Genomic DNA, 13,619 nt, shown 5'->3' on the forward strand with positions numbered 1-13,619 from the left:
TACGAGATGTTTTTCTGCCTGTTTCGCGAAGTTGACGCGCCTCGAATCTTCTTTCGCAAGAAGTTAAATAACTCCTGTTATTCGCCGGGTGCTTTGTACGGATGTATAATCATGAGGAAATGTGTTCAAATGAAAGTAGATACTTACTTTTGCGACGAGATCACCGATTGCGCGGGCGCGCGACAGAAGTATTACAACATTTTAAAAAATATTACGATGCGCAGGAAAAATTGTATAATTGTCCAATATTTTAATATATTTTAATAATTCAAATGCCTTTTGAGCACGAGTAGTAGTCTGGCGATCGTAAAATTAAATTTTTTTTTTACAGCTTAGAACTAGATTCGCGGGTCAAGTCGAATTAATAATTCAATTAGCGAAATAATCTTATTCAAATACGCTTAATACGCGATCTACATAATTACGTCCCTTTCGTCCTCGAATTTTACAAATGTAGGTAATTCTACTTAAAATTAATATATATATATCTCTCTCTTTCTCTCTCACACACAGACACACATTCTCTTTTTCTCTCTCATAAAATTTCTTAAAGCCATCATATACATTTTAAGATAAAACTAATATGCGTATACATGTGTGGAATATTTTTCTAATAATTAGGTTGCGTAATTTTATTAGCAAAATATTAACAACAAAAAATTAATTCGAAGAAATTCGCAGAGTATATATCATGAGCTTTTATGAGCAGTGAGTGTTTCACAGTGTTTTCTAGGAAAATATTAATAGCGCAATCTGACTTTTCTCATATTCAAATCTTTTTTAACAGTTGTAAGCACCATCAGTATCATCACACGATTTACGACGAAAATTAAAATTGACACTTTTTTATACAAAATCAAAAGACATAGTTCTCTTTACAGAAAAATTCATTAGCAATTTGGACAATTTAGGGACAAAGATGTGTATTAAATGTGTATCAATAATGAGTAAATTCAATTTTTGCTCCGTCTTTTGAATTCACGTTTACTATGGAAATAATAATCTATTTTCAATATATAGAACAAGCCAGATAATTTTTATAGTTTATGTAAATTCGTTCCTTCGACAATTTTTAAACGAATCTGCAATAATATATAATATTAAATGCCTTACAAAATCGTGTAATGATTTTTATCAGTTTTTCAGTATTACAAAAACTTATTACCGTGACGCTAGTGATTCGTCACTAGCACGACATTTACGTATGTCATTCGGTCAGGACAACCTGTATACATTGATTTTTTTCTCGCGCGTTTCGTGAGCAGGCAATGTGATCGATGCGAGGAAGGAAAGGAAAGAAACCATCGAGGACGACGATGGCGACGGCTAATTTAAAGCTAAAGTCTTCAGTATCAGTCCATTGAAGTTTTCATGCACGTATAAATTAGGACAATTAGGTACATGGTGTGCACATGTGGTCGTGCAGTCAGTACTGCAACTAGAATGGTAATTAACCGGAACTATTTCGGACTTGCCAGCTCGCGCAGTCCCTTTTTTTTGTAGTTCGTAGCGACCGAAGAATTCCAGCCGATCTAATCCCGACGGAACTGATTCTGCCTGTTACACAATATGTATAACGTTCGCGGATAGTAAATGCAAGAACTGTTTTCTGAATCGAGCGTTCATAAATTAAACCTTGAGCGAAATAAAATATTGAGCGGAAATGTCAAAATAATAAAAAAATTTGATCTTTGAAGTTTCTTTGAAGGAATATATTAAATTCTATTAGGAGATCTAGCAATTAATTGTACAGTTTCGAATGTATGTTCGTTATTTCCTTTTTTATGATTCTTTTTTTTAGAATTATACATAAAAATGTATAATCAATTTGACTGATTTGACATTCAGCGATGTAATCGTAGCAATATCCCGTAATTCAATGACAATATAAACGCGACAATTTCGCGTACACGTTATCCCGTTCAATTGCGGAGAAAATCGAACTCGTCGGAAATAGCGGTCTGAATTCTGGTAAACCATTCTGGATGTTAATGTTCGCCGAAATGACGCCATTCGAGAAATTCGGACGTGCCATGACAAGAGTTAAAACGTACGCTCGATATACGACGCGACCAACGACATATATACATAAATCGAGCATTCTATTTATAGAAAACGGAGCCCGGTGTCACTCGAGTCGGGTTTTAAAATTGAATGAAATTGTTCAGTCAGTGCCCTTTTCGCTCTAACAGCAAGAGCATCGTTTTATTCGCTCTGTCGATTGTTCTCGTCGTCTCTGTTATAAATGCACAATAAATACAACTACTTTGTGAAAATGAGATAGAGTGTATATAAAAGAATTTGGTAAATATGCAGTATTGTCAAGAAAGGAAGAAAAATAGAGAAAACGGGACGAGAGAGAGCATCGATTTGCTCGTGCGGATTCAGTTTTTCACATCTTGAAATTAACACATAAAGGTGGCCTGGGTTTCACATTGACGCTCGACCCTCATTTTCAGCGAGTAAAAATCTTCAGAAATAATATTTTTTATTTATATATCTGTAAAATATTACTACTTGAAGATATTACTTGAAAATAATTAATATTTTACGTACTTCGAAGTCAACGTGAAAAGGCACCTTAAAATGTAGAAAAAAAAACCTACAATGTGGGGAATGTTATATTATTATAAAACATCCCGTATTACCTTACTATGTATTGTCAATACTGCACTGCACATTTACCGAGGATCTTAGCAGGCTTAAAAATAGTGGCAGTTTGTTTGTTGTATATATGTCGTTGCGGACGAAACTGATCTCGTTGGGAATAAAAATACAAAGTAACGACGACAATGCTATATATATGAAAATAAATTAGTCAAGTTTCTTCTTTTAAATATACGCGCAAATTTGTTGCGGCTACGGGGCTTCGTGTCATCCTTACGTCATGGCGTTGTTCAAATTATATATCGTTGCATGCACGCATTATCTCCCGAAGCAAATAACATTAACGAAACCTGGAGAACGGCGTTACTCCGCGACTCGCTCCGATTAAATAGCGCGATTAATTGAGCTTAAATAGCTATCGTTAATTATACATACCTAATTACATACGGGTAATTAACTAATTAATTCATTAATTAATTAAAGTGCTATACAGGTGACGATGGCGCGATGCGCCGCGATGGGGAGCTATGAGGGTGAAGAGTTTTTTCAATAAATACTCCTTAAATTACAAATCTTACCGCGGTTCGGAGGGGGGGAGGGTTCCTGGCATATACTTAAAGTTAAGACGTCTTGGGCGACAATTATACAGATTGGATGCTCTCATACGCAAGCTCATACGACGCGCGCGTACAATACAAGTGTAACGTTAATACAGTGTTATGTGCGCACTGTTAATATATTATCGATAGTGTTAGTCGTGATTGGACCACTCGAGACTCGTAGTCAATTAATAGGTATGCAATATATTAATCGGTTGTTAATTCTCTAACTAAACGTCCCCCTGAAATCGCCGCGAAATCGCAAACGGCAAATACGACGGCGCGGGCGAGGCGGCCGACGATATGCGCCTGTTCCAGTCGTGGCGTTATTTTATCAAGGAAAAGAGAAACATGAATCGACGAGAATAAATGAACGAAATGCTCCTCCTCTTCGCTTTCCTTCCCGTCTCGGGCTTTCTCGTCGTCGATATCCGCGCGAATTTCGAGAAAACTCGCGAAAATCGACTTTTCCTCCATCTCTCGCCTCGTAAGGCAATATATACTAAAAAATGGTCTGCAAATATGAATTATTTCTTTATACTCGGCTAATCGACTATCTATTCGTCTAAACGTTTCCTAGTTTCCTATATATGTACAGGCTTGCATTGACGCGATGGTAAGGAGTTCGGATAACTTGTATTCCTTCCCTTTTTTTTTCTTTTTACATAACGTAGAAAATATATATAAGCCACAACGATATCGCGCTGCTCCTTTCGACGTCCGAGGGATACTGAGGGATATACGATGAGTGAGACGAGCGAGTCGCAAGTCTTTCTATTCTACCACGCGATCTCGTAATTACTGAGCCGACTTCCTACGACTATGATTAACTGCATGGAAAAAATCCGATATTTTGTTTTTATATAATATATAATACTCTCCGAGTATTTCATCTACGCTATACGTTTTCGTGTGATACGAGGACAAGAAGCGGCGATACGTCCGTGGCGATCGCGTGATTGCTTGGGGATTTGTGGCTTTGAATATATTTGGCTTCGCCAAACGGCGGGTCCGCGCACGAATAAATATTTCGCTTTTATTATTACTACACTTCGATTAGCCGGGGTCGAACAGAATGATTTTACTATCGCTGTCGGTGAAACGGAGCATGAAAACCGGAAAAACGTGCGTCTGAATGAATAAAAATACGCCTCGTGCGTAACGAGGATAGGAGCGGGGCCATTAGGATTGACATTCTCGATTAAATTACTGAAATTATAGCGGGTATGTCATAACGCTGTCGTCTATTCAGTTAGGTCAATCGCGATCAGCGCGCCAAAGAGTAAAATTACGAAATCTGAATTCTTCGAAATTTACTATTTATCGTTAAGCAAATGATATTCCTAGATTCAGCGATCGTTTCCTCGTTTTGTTCGTCGACACAATGGCTCGATCATAGACGATCGCGAATGCTAACTGCACGGAGTGATTTGTGTTCAGCTGTGATCGTGAAAATTAGGATGACGCATGTACAACATGATTAATCGCGTTCTACGGGACTGACTAGGTGTATATGCGCGTGCTTCGCAGGAACAAAATGATTGTAGCGGCAAGCGGGTGTACAACGAGAGGCGCTGACTCGACGCGAATCCTTGAATCGTCAACCCGATGATTCATACGATCGACGTTCTTGCTATCAGCGCGCGCCGTTGGTTATCTCTTTCTATTCGCTCTTTCTTCGCTTCTCTTTTCTTCACTCGACGCGCGTCGCCGCGCCGCGCGCCGGCCAGCTCACGGCCTTCGTGGATTTTTCGTGATCAGCTCTGCGATTAAACGAGAAAAACGGAGCAACTTTATGATGCGAGACGTACAATTTCAATAAATATCTATGCTTAAAACGGGCAATCGCGAATAAATAATTCGGTGACTCTAAATACGGCGATTGCATCGAGCTTTCCTAATATCCGGTTATCGGTCTGCTGGAAGAAAGATGAATCTCTTATCGGGAGAGGATTTAAGAGGGAACTCTGACCTCAATCGACATGCTCCCTTCCCCCGAGGGGATCGATACTCCCGTTCTTAACGATTCGAGACTTCCGGGCGAGCGAGTAACGGAGTAACGCTCGATAAACGATAATCCATCCTCGGGGTACGAGAAAAAATATTTCCGAAAGAAACTTCGTACGGCACTTATTAGGGTGACGCATGCAGTAATCTCGGTTATATTTATTTGCACGTAATTCTCCCCGAGCTTCGTATTGCTGCCCTACCTTGGTCAGCAATACGACACGATTACATATTCCCGCAAGCGCGAACAATAAATCTCGAGCTATTATTTATCCAGGTCAGCGCGGTTCTCATTCCCCGGGAATCCGATATTCGACATAAAATGCTTTCGTTATACTCCAGCGATTCAAGTAGCTCCCCCTTCGACCGGTCGAAATATCTCGACTGGGATCAATCTTTAGGTGAAAAGCGTATAAGGTAAAAAGATCAGCGACCAAAAAACCTACGAAATTACTTTTACGTTCCTCTAATATCGCTGAAAACGCGTCGAGGAAACGTGCTTTTTTCTTCGCGAAAAGAAGGCAGGAACATGATGCAGTGATATCCTATTTCCTAAGACCCTGATAATTACGGTGCGCCTTCATTAGTGAGAGCTTCATGGAGAAAGCAAACAGTCGATGCTAAGAGTATATACGTTATTACGACGCAGTACGACGCGTTTTGCTGTCTCGTGGGAAAAGTGAATCTAAGTCTAAGAGCGCGTACAATATGATATAAAATATAATCTCTAATAGGAATAAATATGTACTTAAATATATGTGTATATTTATATATGTATATTATATATTACTTTTATAGCGACGCTGCGGTAGGATTATAATGTTACGAGGGCGTTGATAAAGTGTTAATGTCTCTTAAATATTTAAAATGACATACATGTAGCATAAATAATTTTTTCTTATCGAGAAATGCGACAGAATGATTTTATCGTTATATCTAAACGATGTGAGAGAGAAACGCGTCGTACCGCCGTTTGAAGGATCTAGCCAGCTGGGCGAAACCTCGAGATGAACATTGGGAGCCGTTCTAACTCTCGTTAAACTGTACAATCGTCTAAACTTTATTAACGTCGTCAACGGTGCCTGCTATTATTCTCGTTATGCGCGGTAGAAGCATTATTGTGTAGCGAGACTGCTAATCGTATTGCTATAATAGTGAATAGCCAGCGCGCGCGGCTTTCTCTCCTGATGCGTATGCAGCGAAATCGAAAAAATATAGATATATATATATATATATGTATGTATAAACGTATTGCGATATATTTGCAATACGCGTGCTCGGTAATGTAATAATGCGGGGACGAGCGCATAAACGGTAACGCCGGTTCCGGTAAATCGAGTCGTTCCAGATTTTCCGAAGAGCAAAGCCGTGTTCGAGTTTGCGCGAACGTCAATTCGTTCCTTCGCTCGAGATACGCGTATTACGTACGTTTTTACACAAGCAAATTTTATCCCCGCGGAAAGCTGCGGAAATATCCGCTCCGAATTGCAAGAACCATTCATTCCTATTTGCGCGCTTATCTCGCTTACGAACGCGCGCCTCAATACCGACAGTTTACGAGTCAGAAACGTGATACGTTTATACGTGGTTTTACATGGTTTTCGATTTAACTACATCGTTATAAAAAACGTTCGCTACATCTTTTATTTTAACAACGCCGAAAGAGTTAAACAAGCAAGCGGAGTAAAATCGGATTCTATGCGCTTTTACACGGCTCGTCTTTTTACTACAAGCCGGTTTGCCTGTCGCGCCGGAGACAAAGAGAGATTCAGCTGATACATGTATCACTCGCGCGACGTTAACGCATGGACATTCGGAGAATTCCGTAATCGGAAATTTAAAGTTCGGAATTCGGTACTCGGGGAGGGGACCGAATCAAGTTTGCCCCCTTCGCGGTCGCGCGCATCGCAGTTAAACCGGTCGTTATTACTAATTACTCAGTACACTCAGCCCTGCGCGCGACCCATTATTACTCCGGACGAAGGGGTATAACGAAACAGTTGGAAAGCCTATTTGCAAACTCAATCCGGGAAGTCCGTTCCGCGGAGGAGAGTTCCCAGAATTTCGAGACTCTTCGAAGTTCCGCAGACATACAATCCACTTCTGGTTATTGATGAACTCTCAAGTCTCGCAATTATCGGCGTCTAGACCGATCACGTCCCTATCCTCGATCCTTCAAAACGTCTTTACGTATCGAGATTTTTATTATATCAAAATACTTTAGATTTGCCATATTTTACACAGTTAGCACTTTCGTCAACCAATGCACTCGATGCACATGTTTTTTTTTTTTTGAATATTTTTTCTCTCTCTCTTCAATAATGATTTTTCTCTTATTAGCGAGACGCGATCTTCCTAAATCACGTGTACACGCGCTCGTCTCCGTACTCTCTCTCATTATTCCGCGACACGCTTTCCGTTACTGTTAAATACCGAAAGATTGGCTGCTCCCTTGCCGGGATAACGAGATGATAGCTTTTTTTTACTATACAATCACCTGGGAACGCGGATACGATATATATCGTAAAAAAATTCGGTGTTATACTTTCTTTTGTCAAAAGCACTTCTCTATTATTTCTATACATGTGACATGCTCTCTCTCTCTCTCTCTCTCTCTCTCTCTCTCTCTCTCTCTTTCCCTCTGAAACCTCCAGAAAGTTGGATAGATACTGTCGAGCTGGAACGAATCTTGCATCTCGAAGATATGAAAAATATTTGTACTATGAGGCAAGAAAAGAAATTAAGATTCTCGCCTAAGTGTAGATAGAAATACTCGCGATATGGATAGCGATATACGAAATAAGTATTAATTTTGATAACCTTCTTTTAACTATTTTAATTGCTTTTCATAAAATGGAAGATACTTTATGTACCTTCCTTTTTAAAGATTAAAATGCGATATTCAAGCAAATCTGATTTAATGCTTTAAATTGTACTATTTATTCGTATTAGTTTCGCGCTTGATAAACTTGCGAATCGCATGTTTGGCTTGCCATTCTTATACACTGCCGAGAAATTTGTTCGACGAATTTTAAGTCAAATTTCACGCGAATGAGCGAATTGTTTCGTGGTGTTAATTAATCTCTACTCAAAATGTTTATTGAATCGTTCGCGTTTCAAGGTACGAAACCGTTAACGAGATCCAAATTGGAGCAAACGAGAGCGCGCGATTGGATACGAAGCGCATTGCGTTGGAACAATATTGACTTATGATGAATAGGACAGGCAAAAGAAAAATACAGAGATGAGAGCTGAGAAATGCAAGAAGTGTAGAGTATCTCGGTGCCCGACAAGACCCGTCCCAGAAAATCTCAATGTATTGCGTTTATACATCACCTACTTTAGTTTGTCGTTACTACCTACTGATTGTTTACGTCACCCGATTCCGTATCTATAATATTCGATGCTAAAATGTCGAGATCTACGATATCTGTGCCGGGTAGGAAACTGAAACGTGATCAGGCTGGTAGGCCCCTAATTTGCAACCGTTAGTCTTCCTCTCTCTTCCCTTCTTCCTCCTTTCCTATCCGTCACGCTAATTTTATTGTGAAGATTGTGTGTGGCTCGTGGATTGTAGACACGCTCTTATTGCAATAATTTACCTACAAGGTACCCGCAACTCTTGAGGAAGGGACTTGTGACTTTATTTACATGCGAGGGTGAAGTTTGTCTTTTTTTTTTTTTTTTTAAACACACACATTCTCTCTTTCTTTTTCTCTCTCTCTCTCTCATTCTCTCTGTTTCTCTCGTTCATCTTTTTCTCTCGATATAAATTAATGTGTTACAAGACTATGCGCGGCATATATTGCATCCAGTTCTATTTTAACTTACCATATACGAACTGCGAGTTAGAGTTAAATATTTACAACCTTGAGATTACGCTGTAACGTTGCTACAGGTGTGTATACGCGTGTGACAAGGAACTCTGGTTTATAGAAATCATTCTTCCGCTGTGTGTCTCGATTTGGTTCTGAAACAACATTTCCCGAATTCGAAACGATAAAAAATGAGAACGTCTCTAAAAAAAAATTGTTATTTAATTTAATCAATTAACAAAAGCAAATTCGGAAATGTAGATTTTGGATAAATGACGTTTTTTTACATTGTTTATCAATTAACAAAAGGGGGGAGGGATTGTTATAATTATTCTTAACCAGGATTGTCTAACATGAAATCGAAAAGGATCGAATTTTATCGAGAGAACAAAGATGAATATTTTGTGATTATCGTTAAATGCTGAGCAAAGTTCGGGAATAATTGCTTCAGAATCAATTCTCCGTACGAAAAACAAAGTAATCCCACAAGGAAGGAATAGTTGATACATGGCAGAAAGAACTTCGGGCGTGTTGAAAAAGAAACACGGGTCTATGAAGCCACGGCTTTCGATTATCGAAATATTACGCGTCTACGTTTATTTATCTAATTGTTCGACAGCTTAGCTTCTATTACGAACACTATCTTTTCCATACGCCGTCGCGACGATGCGCGCAGCGAGGTCTTCTCTCCGCTATCCACCGTCAAGATCTGATTACGTTTGATCCGTAACAAGAGAAGGACATGAAACACTTGTCGCCGCGCCAGCGAACGAATGAGTGCACGAACGAACGAGAGAGCGAGCGAGCAAGTGAGCGAACGAGCGTGCGAGCGAGCTTGGTAACATTTTAACATATTTTTCAACAGCTACGTCAGACCACTTGCGTATTGCCCTGAGTATTGTTTGTACGTTAATATCTATCATGTCCTTCTCTTTGTGACTGAAGACGGTTTCAAGTAGGTAGTTACATCTCGTCCCGTTGAGTTTATCCGCTCAACGGCACACCGACTAATCTCATCGATCGAGTGGAACGTCCTCGAAGTTCGTTACATTACCGAAGTGCTGGAAGCCGTTCTTGAAGATCCGCCCCCGGCTGGTGCCCGCCTTCATCTGATCGAGTAACGTCACGTTGTCCTCGAAGTCCTTCACCCATCTCGCGGTTTCGTGGCCCCAGTGAAATCGTATTGGCGCGGCGTTGTGATAGACCTTCTTGATACCGAGGCTACGTATCTCGATGCCCTCGTCGGAGTGGTAGAATGACTTCTCGCAAAAGTCCTGGCCCAGGAACGGCTCCAGCTCGGAGACAATCTCCATGAAGGTCGGGCGTTCGCTGGGCCGCCACTTGAAACACTTCTCCATGAGCTTCTGTATGGTTTCGGGACAATTCCGCGGTATATTCAGCATGCCTTTGCGTAACACATGATGCAGCACCTCCTCGTTCGAGAAACCCTGATACGGTATCTCGGCGAGGGTGAGTATCTCGTAGAGCACGACGCCGAACGACCATACATCCGAGTCGGACGTGAATACGCCGTCGGAGAGATTCTCCGGTGCCATCCAGCGTATCGGTAGCAGGCCCTTCTTACCGATCTTATAATAATCGGTCTCGTAGATATCTCTCGCCATGCCAAAGTCGCCGATCTTGCAGACCAGGTCCTTGGACACCATGCAATTGCGGGCGGCCAGGTCGCGGTGCACGAATTTCTTCGATTCCAGGTAGGCCATACCGTCGGCGATTTCCGCGGCCATTCTCATTATCCTGGATGCATTCGGCACCATCTGGGTGTCACGTATCCTACGCAGGTACGTCTTCAGATCGCCGTTCTCCATGAGCTCCATGATGACGAATGGCGGATTGCCCATGGAGACTACGCCTAGCAATTTAATGATGTGCCATGTCGAAAAGTTCTTCATGACCGAGGCCTCGTTCAGGAACTCGTTTTTTTCCCGCTGGCTGGCAGTCTCGGAGATCGTTTTGATGGCTACTTGCCCGGTGCCGTCCAGATATCCGCGATACACCATGCCGAAGTTACCCAGACCAAGCTCCTCCAGGATCTCGACGTTCTCCCTGGGTACTTCCCAGCTATCGACGACGTACTTGGTCTCGATATAATCTGGATTTACGCTGGCTATCAATCGTTCCTGCGTCTTCTTCTTCTGGTGGCTCCTGATAAGGAACACTATCGTGGTCACAGTGACGAACAGCACAACTAAAGTCAACAGCGTTGCCACCATTATTCGATTGTTATCCGATAAACCAATTGAGAAGTAGACCACATTGGTGAAAGTGCCATCACCCGCTAGCGACGTGGAGCGCATTCTCAGGCTGTATCTACCCGGACTAAGGTTTCTGATGTAATGATTGATGTACTTCTCCCTGCGGCCGATGTACGGTATGCACTCGGTGCTCCTCTTCGCATCCTTCACGTCCAGATTCGTGTACTCTATGATGTATGAGACAGTGAACGCGTTTGGATCCTTGACCGATTCCCAGGTGACTTCGACGATTGTATCATTAGTCACGTGGACCTTCACGTTGGTAATATCGTCCGCATTCGGTCGCTTCAGCGTCCGGACATTCGTATACTGAATGGTCGAGCACATCGGCGCATCGCTGTCCATCTTGACGCCGCATGCGGCAATCGTGATAGTGTACAAAGAATAATGGCGCAAGTTCTTCAAAACGTACGAAGTATTTTGCGCACTGACATTGTACATATATCCTTTATCATTCGGATGGCCGATCGTGGTACCGCTACCAGCGTCAGCTAAACCGTCTATCTCAGTTTTCTGCTCTTCTCGTGTTGCGGTGGATAAATTATTCGTCACGTCATAAAACTTATTCTCCGGCGAATTGTAACTGTTAAAGACGCAGTGATCCTTCCAACCAGGCGACAAGTGGCTGATGGTCATATTCTTGTGACAGAATATCTCGAACTGTTTAGAGATCTTTGCGTCCTTGAAACAGCAGGAATTGGGATTCGAGATCAGCGACGTCTTAATCGTCACCTCATGTATCTCCTTCTTGGCCTCGTTGACCAAAGTATCGACACAGTAATTCCGCGTGGCGACCAGTTCCATGTCGTCCGGTAGAATCGTACTGGAGATCATGTAGTAGCCTATGGGACCGTTCGTATACACCGGCGGGCCCCATTTGAGTAGAATTTTGTTGTCGCTTATCGCGGTCGAACTCACATTCGTCGGTACCGAAGGTATCGTGTTCTTTGTCTGGAAGAAGATAATTTCAGATTGCCCCACCGGAGTTACGAAAGAATTTGAAGAATTCTTGTTCCTCGCCGTGAACGTTTTCACATAGGCGGCATACTTGGTGTACGGTTTCAAATTTCCGATATATTTCGAAACGATCGAATTCGAGTTCAGACCGACGTCCATGATCTGCCACGTGTTATTACCGCAAGCGTTCGCCTCGTACGTTATATCCTCATTCTCAGTCTCTATGTAATTTAGCAGATAGTTGAGAAGTTGTTGGCCCTCCGGCGGCTTATAGCTGTCCCAATTCAGAACCACGTGATCCGCGTCCCGCTTTTTCACCGTGATGTTTATGTTAACAATATTGCAGGCAACCTTATCGCCGTTCGATTCTGGTTGAACCTCGAGATCCGTGAAGTTCGTAATATTTACCATTTTGCCGAACTGCTCTATTTTCGAGAGGCAGAGCTTGGGATTGTAATGAAAGAACAGCCTGCCGTTCTCTATCGTTAGATTTTGGGATTGCGGGAAGAGGGAGGAGAGATTCGGATTATCCAGGACCACCAAACTCGCGTTATTAATGTCCAAATTTTCACCCTTGATCAATTTGAGTTTCTTGAAAAAGTTCAATGATGTGATCGGAAAAGAATGCGTTATCTTCAGGTATTCGGTTATCTCCTCGATTAAACCGAACGCGTCCGCCAATTCATTCATTATATTTGGGTTACCATTTCTTATTTGAAACTCCAGAGCCCCCTTCACTACCGTTATACCACGAAAACTCTGAGCGTCCGAAATGTGGCGTATGATAGCACCGTTTGCGATTTTACGGCACCGTCCTTTGCACGCCCGACAGGCTGTTACCTGTAATGTAAAATAAAAGAATATAGAAAGAAAAATCAATAACAGAGAAATACGGATGTATGTGTAGTAGTGAATGCAAGAAGCTATCGTACATTTTTTTCGTTGATGAAATCCTCGAAACCATCAGGACATTGAGTGACACAGGCGTTCTGGAAAGGTCGCCATGTCTGTATTTCATCCAATTTAGAAAATCTTCTGAGACTGTTCATGTTTAGGCATTCGTCCTGGCTGATGCATCGTCTCGAGAGATATGCGAATCTGCGAACAGAAAAACCGTTGTCACAGCAGAACAGATTTTCCTACCCATAGATAGGATATGCAGCATATTTATCATCGGATATTCTAGAATTGACATGTCGCAAGAACTTTGAGTGTGTTGCGTCTAAAATGTAATACGCAGTATCGTATTGCGAGATATTTCGACATAACGTTACAAAACGTCTTGTTTTGAATTTAAAATTTTCCACGTTACCTCTTTCTAAAATCCTTTAATTTACAGCTTTGTATATTTCGAAAAC

The 13,619-nt window shown here is 41.6% G+C and overlaps 1 protein-coding gene across 4 annotated transcripts in view; it reads right to left on the reverse strand.

The window, feature by feature from the left end:
• Window positions 1-2,561: 2,561 nt before the first annotated feature.
• The window catches only part of LOC112455665 (insulin receptor-like), a 70,739-nt gene continuing 59,681 nt past the window's right edge, over window positions 2,562-13,619 (reverse strand). For all 4 annotated transcript variants that reach the window (XM_025017725.1, XM_025017724.1, XM_025017727.1 and 1 more), the window contains exons 8-9: window positions 13,194-13,359; window positions 2,562-13,101 (exon numbers count right to left, since the gene is read on the reverse strand). In XM_025017725.1, coding sequence (XP_024873493.1) covers window positions 10,042-13,101; window positions 13,194-13,359 — 3,226 coding nt within the window. In that variant the 3' untranslated portion in view covers window positions 2,562-10,041. The remainder of the gene's footprint in view (window positions 13,102-13,193; window positions 13,360-13,619) is intronic.

Source organism: Temnothorax curvispinosus, unplaced genomic scaffold, assembly GCF_003070985.1.
Source record: "Temnothorax curvispinosus isolate PA1 unplaced genomic scaffold, ASM307098v1 QBEX01006316.1, whole genome shotgun sequence".
Taxonomy (NCBI): Eukaryota; Metazoa; Arthropoda; class Insecta; order Hymenoptera; family Formicidae; genus Temnothorax; species Temnothorax curvispinosus.